The 15,745-nt window shown below is 38.6% G+C and overlaps 1 protein-coding gene across 1 annotated transcript; it reads right to left on the reverse strand.

Annotated features, from left to right (window-relative positions):
* Positions 1-2,671: 2,671 nt before the first annotated feature.
* On the reverse strand, positions 2,672-5,613 carry LOC149835464 (S-adenosylmethionine synthase 1). Its single transcript, XM_090010540.1, has 2 exons — positions 5,540-5,613; positions 2,672-4,141 (listed from the first exon to the last, which is right to left on the reverse strand). Exon 2 carries the CDS (start codon positions 4,139-4,141, stop codon positions 2,978-2,980), a length of 1,164 nt encoding a protein of 387 aa, XP_089866666.1. The 5' UTR covers positions 5,540-5,613; the 3' UTR covers positions 2,672-2,977.
* Between the last annotated feature and the right edge of the window lie 10,132 nt (positions 5,614-15,745).

Consider the following 15,745-nt stretch of genomic DNA (forward strand, 5'->3'; position numbering starts at 1 on the left):
TTTGATGAGACCAAAACCTTGTTGGATGAGGACACGTGGCATTTAGCTAGCTCTTTATGTAGGGCTTGTAGTGTCCTTTTTAGTGCGGTTGATCTTTGAGCAGCTGTAAAGCTGAAAACACGATGTAGCGAATTTACCGGCATTTTTTTTTATGTAAGCATAACGTGAAATTACCCAAATGCTTTAGTGCGAATGGGATCCTCCTTAATGTCTGGATAAAAACGTGATATGTTCAAAATATCGCGGTTTTTTAAGATTGTAAGATCTCAACCAAAGCATGAAATTAGACGCGATTGAAGGGAAGGAGCACCCATTGAAAAGGACAGCAACTAGCACCTAGCAAGCCCCAAAAGGGTTTGGCGCAGTGGGATGGGTCCTAGGCTGCGAGGCAGGCAGTCTAGGTTCAAATCCCATGGGCAGTCACACCTTGCCCTTTTGTGCAAGCCGAAGCTTAGCGATTCTCTGGAGGCAAGGAGTAAGCCCATGGAGTTTTACGCTGTCAAGTGATGGTAAATAAGGCAGCACAACTAGGTCTCTCATTATGGATATAAAAAAAATAACTAGCACCTAACAAGCAACGTATATCTTATCATATTCACCACCAAAGTGGTATCCCATGTGGTAAGCGGGGTCCTGTGTCAAATCTCACTGCCACATGGGGCGGCTCTTGTTCTGACAGGATCAGTTCACCTAACCCTACCCCCAACTTGCCTTAAAAAAAAAAATCTTATGCAAACATTGTTTCAACTTTCATAAATTACTTATATTGTCCACCATGTCAACATTGTTTCAACTTTCAACCATTCATATTAATTTAGTAAAAAAAGGTTAGGCAGAAGCAACCTAACTTAACTATTGAAAAAAAAGCCAACTACTACTATTTACTTAATTAGTTACAATAATTTTATAAAAACTAGAAAGATAATTAATTGGGAGCATATAAAGTTGAAAACTTGTTAATTATTACTATTTACAAATAGATTATAGTTGGATAGGGCTAGACCTGACCTGCTTCACATTGATCCGTTAGTAGACCGGTCGAGCAATCTCCAGGCCGCACTTAAAGCCTGACAGACTGAGCTCTAAATGAGCCCGGGACGGGCCAGCCCAGCCTAATGCCCACCCCTACCTGCATCCAACATTAGTACTTTTTTTATGACAATGGGGCAAAATCACCTCACTTCAGCTTTGCGGCAAAGGAGCTTTTGAATTCGGCGTGTCCCAGCACCACTTGATGTACCATATTACCCTCTTCTCTATATAAACACATCTGAATTCGGGCTGGATTCAGAACAAATGCATTTGACCACATTTTCAATGAGTGCATATCAAGTCAGAGCCAGCTCTCAAAGGGAGTAATCGGTCAGAGCTCGCTCAGCGATGAACAACATCCCAAATACGATATATATATGAAATATTTTTCAGCCAGTTCATTTTGCAAAACCTTAGATCCCTTCACGTAGAGCATCAATGGCTCTAAAAAAAACAGGACCCGTTTAGAAGACGAGGAGTTCAACTCCATCCGTGGTATTGGGGATGCCACCCAAGGTTGTTAAATGTACTGAGGCAAAGCGAGGCGTTGAGCATGTTACGAAGTGAGGCATAAGCCTCGAGGCATTGGAGTGTACGCTTCATGATCAATCGGGTCCAATCGAACCCGATCCATTTTCACCCCCGAGACCCGGACCCCTAGGGCATCCTCATCTCTCTCTCTCTTCGGCACCATCCGCTTCCTCGCCCAGTTCTGCCTCACCGGCTCCCAGAAGGACCGCAACTGATTCTTCGGCCAAATACCCTCAGAGATCGGCTCGTTGCAGGGGCTATCTATCCTGAATCTGAGCCACAACAAACTCAACGACAGCATCCCCACGTCGCTCGCCTCCTTGTCATCCTTAAACAGTCTGGACCTCTCGGAGAACAACCTCTCCGACGAGATATCGTCGCCGGAGCTCGATAGACTGAAGCCGACCTTCCGCAACTTCTCCGACAACGCCCTCACCAGAAAGATCCCCAACGCCTTCGACACCACGGCGTTCGACCAAAGCTTCTTCCAAAACCCCCAACTCTGCACGTCCGACCCTTCCCTAACCCGAACACTCAGGCGGTGCTCCTCCGGCGACGCAAGTGCAAGGGAGGTTTCCCCGGCGGTTCACATCGCGATCCTTGTCGTCGTCAGGATCCTTGCCTTCTTTGCCATCGACTTCGCGGCGCCAACCTGCTCGTCAATGTCTCCGGCGGCGGATTTTGGCAGGAAAGGGGCAGTTTGTAGGAACTACACAGATGCGTACGCTTTAGAAGCAAAGGGCATTTCGACTTGAGGCGTGCGCTTCACATGAGTGAAGCGTGCGTTTCAAGCTTGAAACGCCTCAATGCAACCCCTCAATACCTGCGTGCCTACGAAGACAAAAACAGAAAGACAAAAATAACAAAATCGATGAGCTCAGAAGCATCGTCGTTCGTCACTACAATCGGCAAAGCGTGGAGGAAACTCATCTCCACCAGTGCGCCAATTTCTTCACAGCTCACCTTGGAAAGAACCGCATTTTGTTTTATAAGAAATTTAATCTTTTATGAAATCTTCGATATGGGACTATTGTTTCATTCAATTCTCACGTCAACGGCTCAACGCCATAAAAAAAGATAATGTTGAGCTCGAAACATTGGACACAGGTTACTCGAAATTAAGTATGGAACTTAATTAGTATGGAGAAATACAGTCGCAAGCATACTTTTTAATTAGTATGTTCTTCTTTCCATCTTGTCATTAAATTCAGTCTGAACAGACTGGTTTTCTCGACACAACTCGCTTTCAATAGACAGCCAAATGTAGAATCCAGCTGCATAACTTCTCTCGCAATAGACTCAAGCAAACAAACAAAAAAAACAAAGATCACAAAATAGATAACGAAAATGACATGGAGGTTGTATGAACCAATAAGCATTATAAATCCTTAAAGCATTGCAGTCAGGCTTTTCCTCACTTGAGCAGCTTAACAGTCTCCCATGTGAAGTCTGAATCATCACGTCCAAAGTGCCCATAAGCAGCAGTCTTTTGGTACCTGAAATTGCCCCCTCTCTTTAGATCCAAATTGATAGCAATCATCCCAGGCCTGAAATCAAAATTCTCTTTGATCAGAGTGAGTATATCCTTATCTGGGATCTTTCCTGTCTTGTAAGTATCCACAAATACTGAGAGTGGCTCAGGCACCCCTATTGCATATGAGACCTGAACTATGCAGCGACGAGCGAGCCCTGAAGCAACCACACTCTTTGCGGCCTGTCTAACTATATAGGCACCACTTCTGTCCACCTTTGTAGGGTCCTTGCCTGAGAATGCACCACCCCCATGAGCACCCCACCCTCCATAGGTGTCAATTATGATCTTCCTTCCTGTAAGCCCAGCATCACCATGGGGTCCCCCAATGACAAATCTCCCAGATGGGTTTAAATGAAATATAGTCCTTTCATCAAGGTACTTCGATGGGATCACAGGCTTGATCACATGCTCCTTCAAATCTGCTGCTATCTTCTCGTTTGTCACAGACTCATCATGTTGTGTGGAGATAAGGACGGTGTGGACTCTCAGTGGGATCATGGCACCTCCTTCATTCCTGTACTCAACAGTGACTTGTGTCTTTCCATCAGGCCTCAGCCATGGGCAGGTGCCGTTCTTCCTCACTTCAGTGAGTCTCGCACCAAGCTTTGTGGCTAACACATGGGTGAGAGGCATGAGTTCAGGAGTCTCATCTGTGGCGTATCCAAACATGTGGCCCTGGTCACCAGCACCAATCTCCTCTGGCCTTTTGGTGAGATGGCCATGCACACCTTGAGCAATATCTGGGCTTTGTTGCTCAATGTTCACAAGGACGTTGCAGTTGTCGGCGTCCAGGCCAACGTCTGCAGAGACGAAGCCTATCTCTCTACATGTGTCCCTAACGATCTTTTCATAGTTGATTTGAGCCTTGGTTGTGATCTCTCCAAAGACCATGACCATGTTTGTCTTGGTGCATGTCTCGCATGCTACCTTGCTATCTGGGTCTTGTTCCAAGCAGGCGTCGAGGATGGCATCTGAGATCTGATCACATAGCTTGTCAGGATGGCCCTCGTTTACAGACTCTGAGGTGAAGAGGAAAGTGTCCATCTGCAACGGCCAAAATTGTTGACAGTAAGCAAAAACTTATATAAATGAGAAGCTTTTGAGTGTTTTAGAGCATGGTTACCAGAATATCGCTTATGTTACATGGGAATCATGATTCATAAAAGGTGGAATCAGAATCATCAAGAATCACAAATCCCAAAGATGGGAAACTCAATTACATGATACGAGAATCTCAGTTCTCCTGACAAGGAATCCCGATTTTTTCAAGAATCCCTATTCTCATAAGTTCAGAATGTCGATTTCATGATGTTTAGACCATAGTTACCAGAATCGCTTATGCTACATGGGAATCATGATTTGTAAAAAGTGGAATCAGATTCATCAAGAATCATGAATCCCAATGATGAAAAACTCAATTCCAGGATATGAATCTTGATTCTCCTGACTGGGGAACCCAACTTTTTCAAGAATCCCTGTTCTCAAAAGCTGAGAATCTCGATTTTGTCTTGACAAACTTGTCTGTTCAAAAATCTTGATTCCCTCAAAAATCTCGGTTCATTTAAGAATTCTGATTCTTATGCTCATGTAATTTTACATATCACTTTCTAAACGATTTCATATGCTGCTTCCTACTTGCTTTTCACTCCCTCAATCATGATTTCATGCGAATTCCCATTCCCACTCTGGTAACTATGTTTCAAACATTAGATGCATACGCTACTGTAAAGAAGGATGAGCAAAAGTAATAAAACAGAGTTGATATGTAAACAAGGAAATCTCAACTAGGGTCTTTGCCCTTCATATATTCTCAACCTCCGGGCATATATTTAGCATTTATAGAAAAGAACAAAACGAAATAGAGTTCATGAGCAAAGAAGGATATTCAACTAAAGAAGTGGGCCGAAGAGAACAGTACTCTGTTTGTTCTGGTTTATTTGTGTTCTGTTCTTCACATCTTTGATGGACAGCGAAACTTGGTTGCTGCCGTTGATCATGAACAGGTTACCACAGATGGTGTGTTTCTAATGTTAGTTGGTGGCATTGAAAGCCTACAGTGACTTAATAGGGTCATGTGGGTTGAACGCAGCAGTAATTCTCTGTTTTGAGTTCTGGTCAGACTATGTTCTTTTTTTTACAACCGTCTTGGACAGAGAAAATTGGTTGCAAGGATGATATCCATTATTTATGTCGCTACCGTTGGACCTTTTAATCATTTGACATGTGGAAAGAGAAATTAGTTTGGGGGTGCTTCCCAGGGACCAATTGCAGCATACATGAGATTTTGTCAAAGGATAGTTTTATAGAGAGAGAGAGAGAGAGAGAGAGAGAGAAATACAAAAGTAAATTGCAAGATATTGCCATTCTAACGGTCAAATAACCAAACATATGCATGACATAAGCAAATAACCTTCCACAAGCCTGTGTGAAATAAGTGCATACCTTCCACAAGCCTGTGTGAAATAAGTGCAAATTGAGCTCAGGTAGGAGATTGTGGAGTATGGTGGATGATGAGGATGCTAGAGAGGAATGAGCTATTTATAGCTTCTTCTTTGCTCATCGACACTATCACTAGGGAGGTTGGTATACCAACCATGCAAGGGCCATGTTGTGCAGTCGGTCATGTGAGTTTGTCCTCACTCGCTTTGACTTGCATTCTACACAAATGTGAAGGTGGAAAGTGGTGGCCCAGAGGGGTTTGTTGTGAGAGTTGGTGGATCGATGGTGGGTTATTCTCCTCTTTTTTTTGGGGTAATTTATATAAACTTGTTGGTGGATGGAGATGGTGCCACGGTGGATTATTATCTTTTCTGTTTTTTTTTTTCTTTTTATTCGAGCAATTTATATACTTATGACAAATTTACATTTAACGGCCTAAGTTCTCGAACATTGGAGATAAAACACTTACCTATTCAAGAAATTGCTTACGTGACCACCTGAGTTACTTTTTATATTAGGGTTGTCAACGGGTTGGGTTTGGTTCGGATCCAGATGAAACCAGACTTGAAACCGATTTTCAGGTATGGTATTGGGTCCGAACCCATGTCTAATCGGGTCCACTATAAAACACTACAAGAAAAATGCATATTGGCGACGAATGTTATCCATCGCTAAATAAGTTAGCAATGTATTTTGCGATGGATTAGCGACGAATAGCATCCGACACATAACCCTAGTCGCTAAAGTGCGACAATATTTATCTGTCGCTAAGTAGCGACGACTTAGCGATGGATCATGTACGTCGCGAATGAGTGTCTTAGCGACGAATGCATCACTAAATAAAGACTGATTTGGTTATGCGCCGGAATTTAATTCGTCGTTATGCCGTCGCTACTAATTATCGATAGATAAGTATCCGTCGCTAATGTCCATCGCCAATTTGGCGACGATAATTAGCGATGACTGCTTCAAATTGGCGACAAAGTAGCGACAAATAATATCCGTCGCTAATTTTTAATAAAAAATTTATTTTATTTTTTTTGAAATATTTTGAAACTCGAAAAAAATTTCTCGTTATACAATTCATATATCCTGCTTATTTAAAAAAAGTACACATAAAAAACACAATAAAAATGAGTGTAGCTGGAGATGTAAATCATAGGATAAAGGTTGGGTGGATGAAATGGAAGAGTGCAACTGGAGTGTTGTGCGATCGTAGAATGCCATTGCGGTTGAAGGGAAAGTTTTATAGGATGACTATTAAGCCCGCTTTACTATATGGTACGGAATATTGGGCTGCCAAGAGACATCATATTCAAAAAATGAGTGTAGCTGAGATGCGTATGCTGAGATGGATGTGTGGAAATACAATAAAAGATAATATTCAGAACGAGGAGATACGTAAGAAGGTAGGCGTTGCACCCATTGAAAATAAGATGAGAGAGAATCATTTACGGTGGTTTGGACATATTCGACGTAAGCCTAATGATGCTCCAGTTAGAAGGATGGAGAAATGGGAAAATATATTAGTTAAAAGAGGTCGGGGTAGGCCTAGGAAGACATGGATGGAGGTGATAGGAAAGGATATGAATGCTTTGAACCTCACCAAGGACATGGCATTGGATAGAAATGAATGAAGGAGAAGGATTCATGTGGAAGACCCAGAATGATTTTCTTTGTTGGTTCATATCGCCGACCCCAATTGTTTTGGGATGAAGGCGTAGTTGTTGTTGTTGTTGTTGTACACATAAAAAATACATATACAGGTGAAACAAATTAAACACAAATTCTAAGTTAAGCAAACTTTAATAACCAAATATAGTCCTTGCGAAGTTATAATTAGTTACAAGTTTGTCAAACAAATTAAACAAACAAATATAATCCTCGCCAAGATTTTGGGCATTATCCTCTTCATTTTCTCGATTTGCCCCTCCTTCCATGCCTCTATCAGCTCCTCTACGCTGATTATCTCTAGCATCCTACAAAAGAGAACCAAAATGTTACTATTTATAAACATAATATAATGAAATAAATTATATGAAATCCACCTAATCTAATGCAACAAAGTAAATGGCTGAATGACACATAAACTAGTAATAAACTGAAGGACATTAACAGAATTATAAGGAAAAAATTATAGTAATTCAATCATGCATACCTGACGGGCACCTGAGCTCATGTTGAATGCAGATGAAGTTCTTCTGTCCTAAAAAAAGTTGCACAACTCATTACGGACAATGTTGAGAATAACTTTATTTAAAAAGTTTTGCATTTTGTCCTCAAGACACTGACAGACCATCCCCTGACATAGCAGGGTCAATCGAATGTTAGGAGTTGATGCTGGCGAGAGAACTCTGTGAGTCATGGCTGCAGGAGGCAACGACTGGTGTGGTGTTCATGTTACTCCCAAACCTGAACATACGACCCTTTTTGGGTTCACCAGTAGCAGTCACCCATGCTGTAGGATCAAAAGGCGGATGTTGGGTGGAGTCATCGCCATATCGCTATATCATTTGTTGCTCGTATGACTCCAACAAAGTAATAATTGGAATATGAATTAATAATTAAAAATTATAATGTTTATGATAACGTAATTCAAAGTAACTTGTATCTTATAATTTTTATTAATACAATAAATACATACCGATGTTGCTCTCGCCTTCTCTGATACAAAATCTTTCATGCTCTTACGTTTATGTGTTTTAACAAACACAACCTTATAAGGCACAATGCCTCCTTTTTCTGCTTCTTGCAATGTTATATGATAAAAAAAAATTGATTAATAAGTATGCAAAAATTCTTATGAATTTGACAATATATATATATATATATATATATATATATATATTGATGAGTTACCATTTTCTTCTGGTGGCTCCCAAAAGTCCTAGATCCACTTGTGTGTAGCTGGGCATCGGGCATCGCTCCTCGGTTTTGTGCAGCCTTTGTTGAGCGATTTCAAAAATTATTGCTCGCCTACTTGTCGCACATGCCCTTCCAATAATCTCTCATGATAGTAGAAGGCCCATGGTTCTTCTACTGTAGTGGATCATCTATCCCACCAGCTGCTTTTTTGCTGCAGTCTTCATATTGTGCAGCATGTCGGCAAATCGATTGACAACCACCTTTTGTCACACTACCCTCGTGTCTTTCTTCTCGTTTGCACTCGCAAAGCGATGAGAAGCCTACAAATACTTTCAAAAAGTTAGCACACATAAATATAAAATACTTCTTGTTATAATAAATGATTGCATACCATGAATGAAGAAATTAATCTCTCCAACACCTCTCTCGGGTACTCTTTCCATTGCGCTACCAATTCTGGAAGATGATGTAGTAATGACTTCACAATTCTTCGTATTATTTCTTGCTACTCAAACCATGCACTGCACATGAAAATATACACATTAACAATCGACTGTCGATATACACTTTTTATAAGTTAAATATTGGACAAGTGACAATGAAATACTTACAATCGACCATCGATATACACTATTTAAATTACTTATCGTGTGTCACACTGAGAAGACCCTGCATCCGGCGTAGGTGGATCATGTGTAGGTAAAACAACACCTATAGAACAATGAGTTAGAAATTCACACAATGTATATTTAAACTAATCAAGTATATAATTATTTAAATGATATACCTATTAAAGTAGCCTGTGAAGATGAAGGCTCAAACTGGCTACCACTGGGTGTTCGACGACTGTATCCTCCATGAACCATATTCTAACAAATAAAAAATGTCATGCAATACATTCAAATCATTACAATACATCTCAATACATTCAAATCATTCAGATCAAATCGAAAAAAACTTCATGCAAGACATTCAAATATTGCATTACATTCAAATAATTCTAACACGTTACAATACATTCAATTCATAACTCTATACCTATCAAACATACATAATCAAATAAAAAAAAAGTTCATGCAATACATTCAAACATTGCAATACATTTCAATATATTCAAATCATTATAATACATTTCAATACATTCAAATCATTCTAATCAATCAGATCAAATCGAAAAAAAACTTTATGACAAGACATTCAAATATTGCAATACATTCAAATAATTCTAACATGTTACAATAAATTTAATTTATAACTCTATACCTATTGAAGATACATAATCAAATAAAAAAAATAAGTTCATGCAATATATTCAAATATTGCAATACATTCAAATCATTCACAACAAATATTGCAATACATTAAAACATAAGATATAAAATCACTTGTTAATCATGGATAACTTATCCTTAACTTACAATATAATTGGATCAGTTACACAACTCTATATCTTATTGGATACATAATTAAATCGAGTATGACTTCATGCAAGACATTTAAATAATTCTAACATGTTACAATAAATTTAATTCATATCTCTATACCTATCGAAGATACATAATCAAATCGAAAAATAAGTTCATGCAATACATTCAAATCATTGCAATATATTTCAATATATTCAAATCATTACAATACATTTCAATACATTCAAATCATTCTAATCAATCAGATCAAATCGAAAAAAACTTCATGACAAGACATTCAATTGTTGCAATACATTCAAATAATTCTAACACATTACAATAAATTCAATTCATAACTCTATACCTATCGAAGATACATAATCAAATCGAAAAATAAGTTCATGCAATATATTTCAATATATTCACATCAAATATTGCAATACATTAAAACATAAGATATGAAATCACTTGCTAATCATGGATAACTTATGCTTAACTTGCAATACAATTAGATCAGTTACACAACTCTATATCTTTATGGATACATAATCAAATCGAGTATGACTTCATGCAAGACATTCAAATATTGCAATACATTTAAATAATTCTAACACGTTACAATAAATTCAATTCATATCTCTATACCTATCGAAGATACATAATCAAATCGAAAAATAAGTTCATGCAATATATTCAAATCATTGCAATATATTTCAATACATTCTAATCATTCAGATCAAATATAGGTATGTATTACAAGATGTATTTCACTAGCTCATGAATGATTCATCATCACTTGTTTGACTTTCATACTCTTCTTCTTCTCTTCTTTGTCATCTTCTTCTTCTTTATTTAGCGCCCATCCACTTCGTATATCATTTGGATCACATTCTTTCATGCATGTGCCATCGGACAATGGAGATATGACATGCATACCATGCGCGATATCGTGACCATAAGAGAAGTCATACATATCATCTGATTGATAGTAATCACCATCTTCAGCAATCTTGTCTTTCTGTAACTGATCATACTCAGGGTATAGTTTAAACTTTGCCTTAGAAACTACCCACCATTCATTTCTATCTGACTTTCTTATACTCAGATATGAAGTATAATAAACTTGTTGAGCTTGCGAGGCTAATATGAATGATTTATATGTTTCAAATCTTGATTTATGATTCACCTCCACAATGACTGAGGCTTTGTCGACTCTTGTTGTTGTGGGATTAAACCAATGACACTTGAATAAAGTTAAGCTATTATTTGTGCCTAAGTAAGTCAACTTCATTATTTTTTCTATAGCATCGTAGTAGTCATGTTCAATTTTACCGTAGCTGCTACCCTTGACGCACATACCACTATTCATCGTTGACTTGTTGACACAATAGTCTTTTGTATGGAATCGATAATCCTTTATGATGTATCCGTTATAACATTGCACAACTTTGGACAAACCATTTTGTAAATCACATATTCCTTGATCTTTAACATCATCATGGCAGACCTACAAACATAAATAATGACTGTGATAACGACCAATTAAGTATCTTATTGTTGTTTACAAGAAAAAAATGTATATAATCGTCCTTACCAACTCTTTCAACCATGCCACAAACTTATTTTCACGTTCTTTTTGTACTTCTGCATTAGTAAGATGTTGAAGTTTTCTTCGCAACTCTAGATCAAATCTTATGTACTTAACGTAAACTTATTTTACCGAACTATGTACGCACGTATAGAACTTAGTGTTACATATTAAGTATACTTACTCGATGTATGGGTTGATTGCTGAGCAATCAAAAAGGATATAGATTTGTGATGCATCTTGCTCTCGATCTTCCAAGAGTCTTGACCGGTAACTACCAAATGCATGCCCAAGTGGTTGAAATATAGATAATTTGTCAGTTATGGTTAATTATTCTTCATCATCATTACGAGGTGGGCATGTGTAACGTGAGGTTCAAAGTACATAGATGAGAAATTTGAAATCTCTTCTAAAGTGTACGCCTCATAAATAAAGCCCTCTAATCTTGCTTTATTCTGAACATTTTTTTGAAGTCAAACATGCATCTGTCAACAATATACATCTCGGATTATAATAAATTTCTCAATAGCATTAAAAATAAAAAATAAAAAATATATATATCTTTCAAATGAGTACATCCACCGATATTGCACAGGTCCACCAACCCTAAGTTCATATAAAAAATGTATGATCACATGTTTCATAACATCAAAAAATGCTGGTAGAAAAATCTTTTCTAGCTGATAAATAGTAGTTATGACAGATTCTTCGAGATTCTTTACCTCAGATACTATGACTTTTGATGCGCACAATGTTCTAAAAAATCTACTCAACTTGGACAATACCCCCTATATAGGTTTGTCTAACATATCATGGAATGCTAGGGGTATCAACCGTTGCATAATGACATGACAATCATGGCTCTTCAACCCATATAACTGTCCCTCGTCTATCTTCACAGCCCGAGCAATGTTAGAAATGTAGCCGTCTGGAAATCTCAACTGTCTCAACCATTGACATACCAACTTTACTTGATCTGGTCCAAGCACATACCTTGCCTTTGGTTTCCGTACTTTGCCATTGTACTCTTTGAGTTCCAATTTTGGTATTTTACATACTACTTTTAAATCCATACGGGCCTTCGGATTATCCTTCATTTTTCCTTTCACATTCATTACTGTATTAAACACATTATCAAACACATTTTTCTCTACATGCATGACATCCAAATTACGTCGTATCAATAAGGTTGACCAATATGGTAGTTCTCAAAATATAGATTTCTTTGTCCAATTGTGATCTTTCCCAAATTCAATAAAGGGCGTTGGCCTATGGGCATCTGTCAGTCCACATGAAAAGTATCACAATCTTCTTAAAATCTCTATGTCAGACAACCTTGTGGGTGGACCTTCCATTTCAGTTGTGCTTACTCGAAACACATTCTTTTATCGTCAGAACGGATAATCGCTAAGTAGAAATCGACAATGACAATCAAACCAACACGACCTCCTTTTATGGGTCAATCTAAACAATTTTGTATCATCTATGCAGTACGGACATGCCAACCTCCTATGTGTGCTCCAACCAGATAACATACCATATGCAGGGAAGTCACTGATTGTTCATAGAACAACAACATTCATATTGAAGTTTTATTTTTTGTGGGCATCGTACGTGAGAACACCGACATCCCAGAGTATTTTTAGTTCTAATTAAGTCCACTATAAGAAAAATCATTCCCAGACTCGGACCATACCCGGTAAAATAATACTTTTTATCAATTTTACATTGAAAAATTGTGGGTCTTAATCGAAACTCAGGTCTGGTATAAAATTTCACAAACTATACCCAGATCCATGTATTAATAAGACCTTCGGGTCTGAAACTAGGTCTTAATCAGTGCTGCTAACTGGATAGAAACGACATCACCCATCTGAAATTGAACGGTTTCAATGACTAAGATTGGAAGAGATATTTGTCTAGAGTCCAGAAATTCTCTTCAAAAAATGCAGCCCAAAAAAAAGGATGAAAATTGCATGTAAATCATGAAAACGAAAACCTGAGAACAATAAGTAGGAAAAGGAAAGGAAGATGACGCCCAAGAAGGTGGTGTATTAAAAAAAAACACGTAACAGACAAAAAAAAATCAAAAAATATTGATTGAGTAAATGAAATTCAATTTATTGTTTCTAATTGACTCTATGTTTGGAAGGGTTGATGGAAATGATATATTGAATTTGTGATGTAACCTTGTTCTTTGGGAGGTTTATGACAATTTTTTTAGAAAAAAAAATTCATGTTTTTCGAAGGTCAATTTGACGAACATTATCTTTGTTCATTGAGTCGTTGACGAGAGAATTGAAAGAAACAATAGTCCCATATGGAAGGTTTTACAAAAGATGACACTTCTTATAAAACAAGATCCGTTTATGACTCATGTGAGCATTGAAGAAATTGACATTCATCCCAATTACCATGCTTGTAGTTGGACTCATCTTCTGAATTCGTCCTGTCTTTTTTTAAGAGCTGTTGATGCTCTAGATGAATGGCATCTATGGTTTGCAAAAGGAACGGCTTTAAAATAGTTGATATATATGGTATTTGAGATGCCGTTCATAACATCACATGGATGAATGTCATCAGACTCCTCATCTTCTAAATGGGTCCTACTTTTTTTTTTTAGGTTTGCAAATGAACGGTTGAAAAATAGTTCATGGTATTTGGGATTCAACTGACTTTATGGATACTCGTTGAAAATGTGGTCAAATGTAGTGATTTTGCACAAATACTCACTACATTTGTTTTGAATCCAGCCCAAATTCAACTCTCTATCACGTGTTTCAAGTCCGACCTAGATCTAGAAGCGGACCCACTCATTGAAGTTTGGATCCAATATCAGGTCGACCCATTTGCAACCCTATTAGATAGTAGAAGAAACTAAGTTCAAGTCCTTGTCACCAATATCGCCACCTTTTTCAAAATACCACAATAAAATCAGAATATTTTCAAAAGATGATATTATTACGGAGAAAAACATGATATTTTCAAAACATCACCTGCATTGAAAATATCATGGCATTAACTCAATATTAACACGATAAAAAAAAACTTTTTCCCTAGATTCTTATAATATCCACATTTTTTATTTATATTTACATATTTATATAAAACGTTATCTTTCCCAAGATCCTCATGAGAAAAGGCAACTGTAAAAGGATCGAGAGAGAAGCCAACGAAAGAGGAGCAGTTCGTGCATGTTAGCTTGTGTTGGAATGTTGTAAGTTCGAATCCCAATGGTATGGTTGTATAACTGGTACGGGTTTGCCTAACCCCAGCTTTCTCCGTTGAAAAAAGAGAAAGAGAAAGGGTTCAACTTTGGCTGGCTGTAGTCCATAGGATTGGTGGCCTGGCCATTACAATTGTGTTAGGTGCCATGTCCAACAAGGGCGGCCGGCGGCAGCGATCATAGTCAATCTAAGATTGAACGATCAAAGTTGGCCCCATGTCCCGGTCGTCTTCTTTGAAGGAAAAAAAAAACTTTGCGTGGGGGTGTTTGGAAGCAGTCAACATCAATGATAAGGACAAGTTCTTAGAGGTGGACCTCATCCGTAACCAAGAGTGAACAAGATTGACTACTTCCTCCATGGCATTATCCTATAATTAGGGGTGGCAATCGTGTCGGGTTGGCGGGTCGACCCGACGGGTTGGCGGGTCAGCATACCTCAACCTGAACCCGACCCGTTTATTAAACGGGTCGGCTGTGGCAAACACGAACCCGACCCGTTTAATAAGCGGGTAACCCGACACGACCCACCAACCCATTTAATAAATGGGTTGGGTCGGGTAAACGGGTTCTCAGGTTTGCGGGTCAGGTTGACAGGTCAGGTTGATGGGTTGACGGGTCGGGTTGGCGGGTCGACGGGTTGGCGGGTTGGCAGACGGGTTGGCGGGTTGACCCACCCGCCTAACCTGTTTATTAAACGGGTCAGCTGGGTTGGCGGGTTGGCATACCCCCAACCCGAACCCGACCAGTTTAATAAACGGGTTACGCGGGTCGACCTGTTTATTAAACGGGTTGGCTTAAGCCCAACCCGAACCTGCCTAAGAGGCGGGTCGTGTCAGAAATTGCCACCCCTACCTATAATGATGCGATTTGATCATACTGCCTAGTTCCATGTTTTTTTTTTTCTCAGTAAACTAAAAAAAGGAGTCAAGCTGATGAATGAGTGTCATTTAACATAAGAATTTCAATCATCACCAGGTAAAACCCCCTAAGTTGTCCCGGTCTTGTGAAAGTTGTCCATCTGTAAAATGGCTGGGATCAAAAAACAGAAAAGAGAATAATCCACCATGGCACCATCTCCATCCACCAACAAGTTTATATAAATTACACCCCCCCCCCCCCCCCAA

The sequence above is a fragment of the Nuphar pumila genome, chromosome 6 (assembly GCF_984573655.1).
Source record: "Nuphar pumila chromosome 6, dmNupPumi1.hap1.1, whole genome shotgun sequence".
Lineage (NCBI taxonomy): Eukaryota > Viridiplantae > Streptophyta > Magnoliopsida > Nymphaeales > Nymphaeaceae > Nuphar > Nuphar pumila.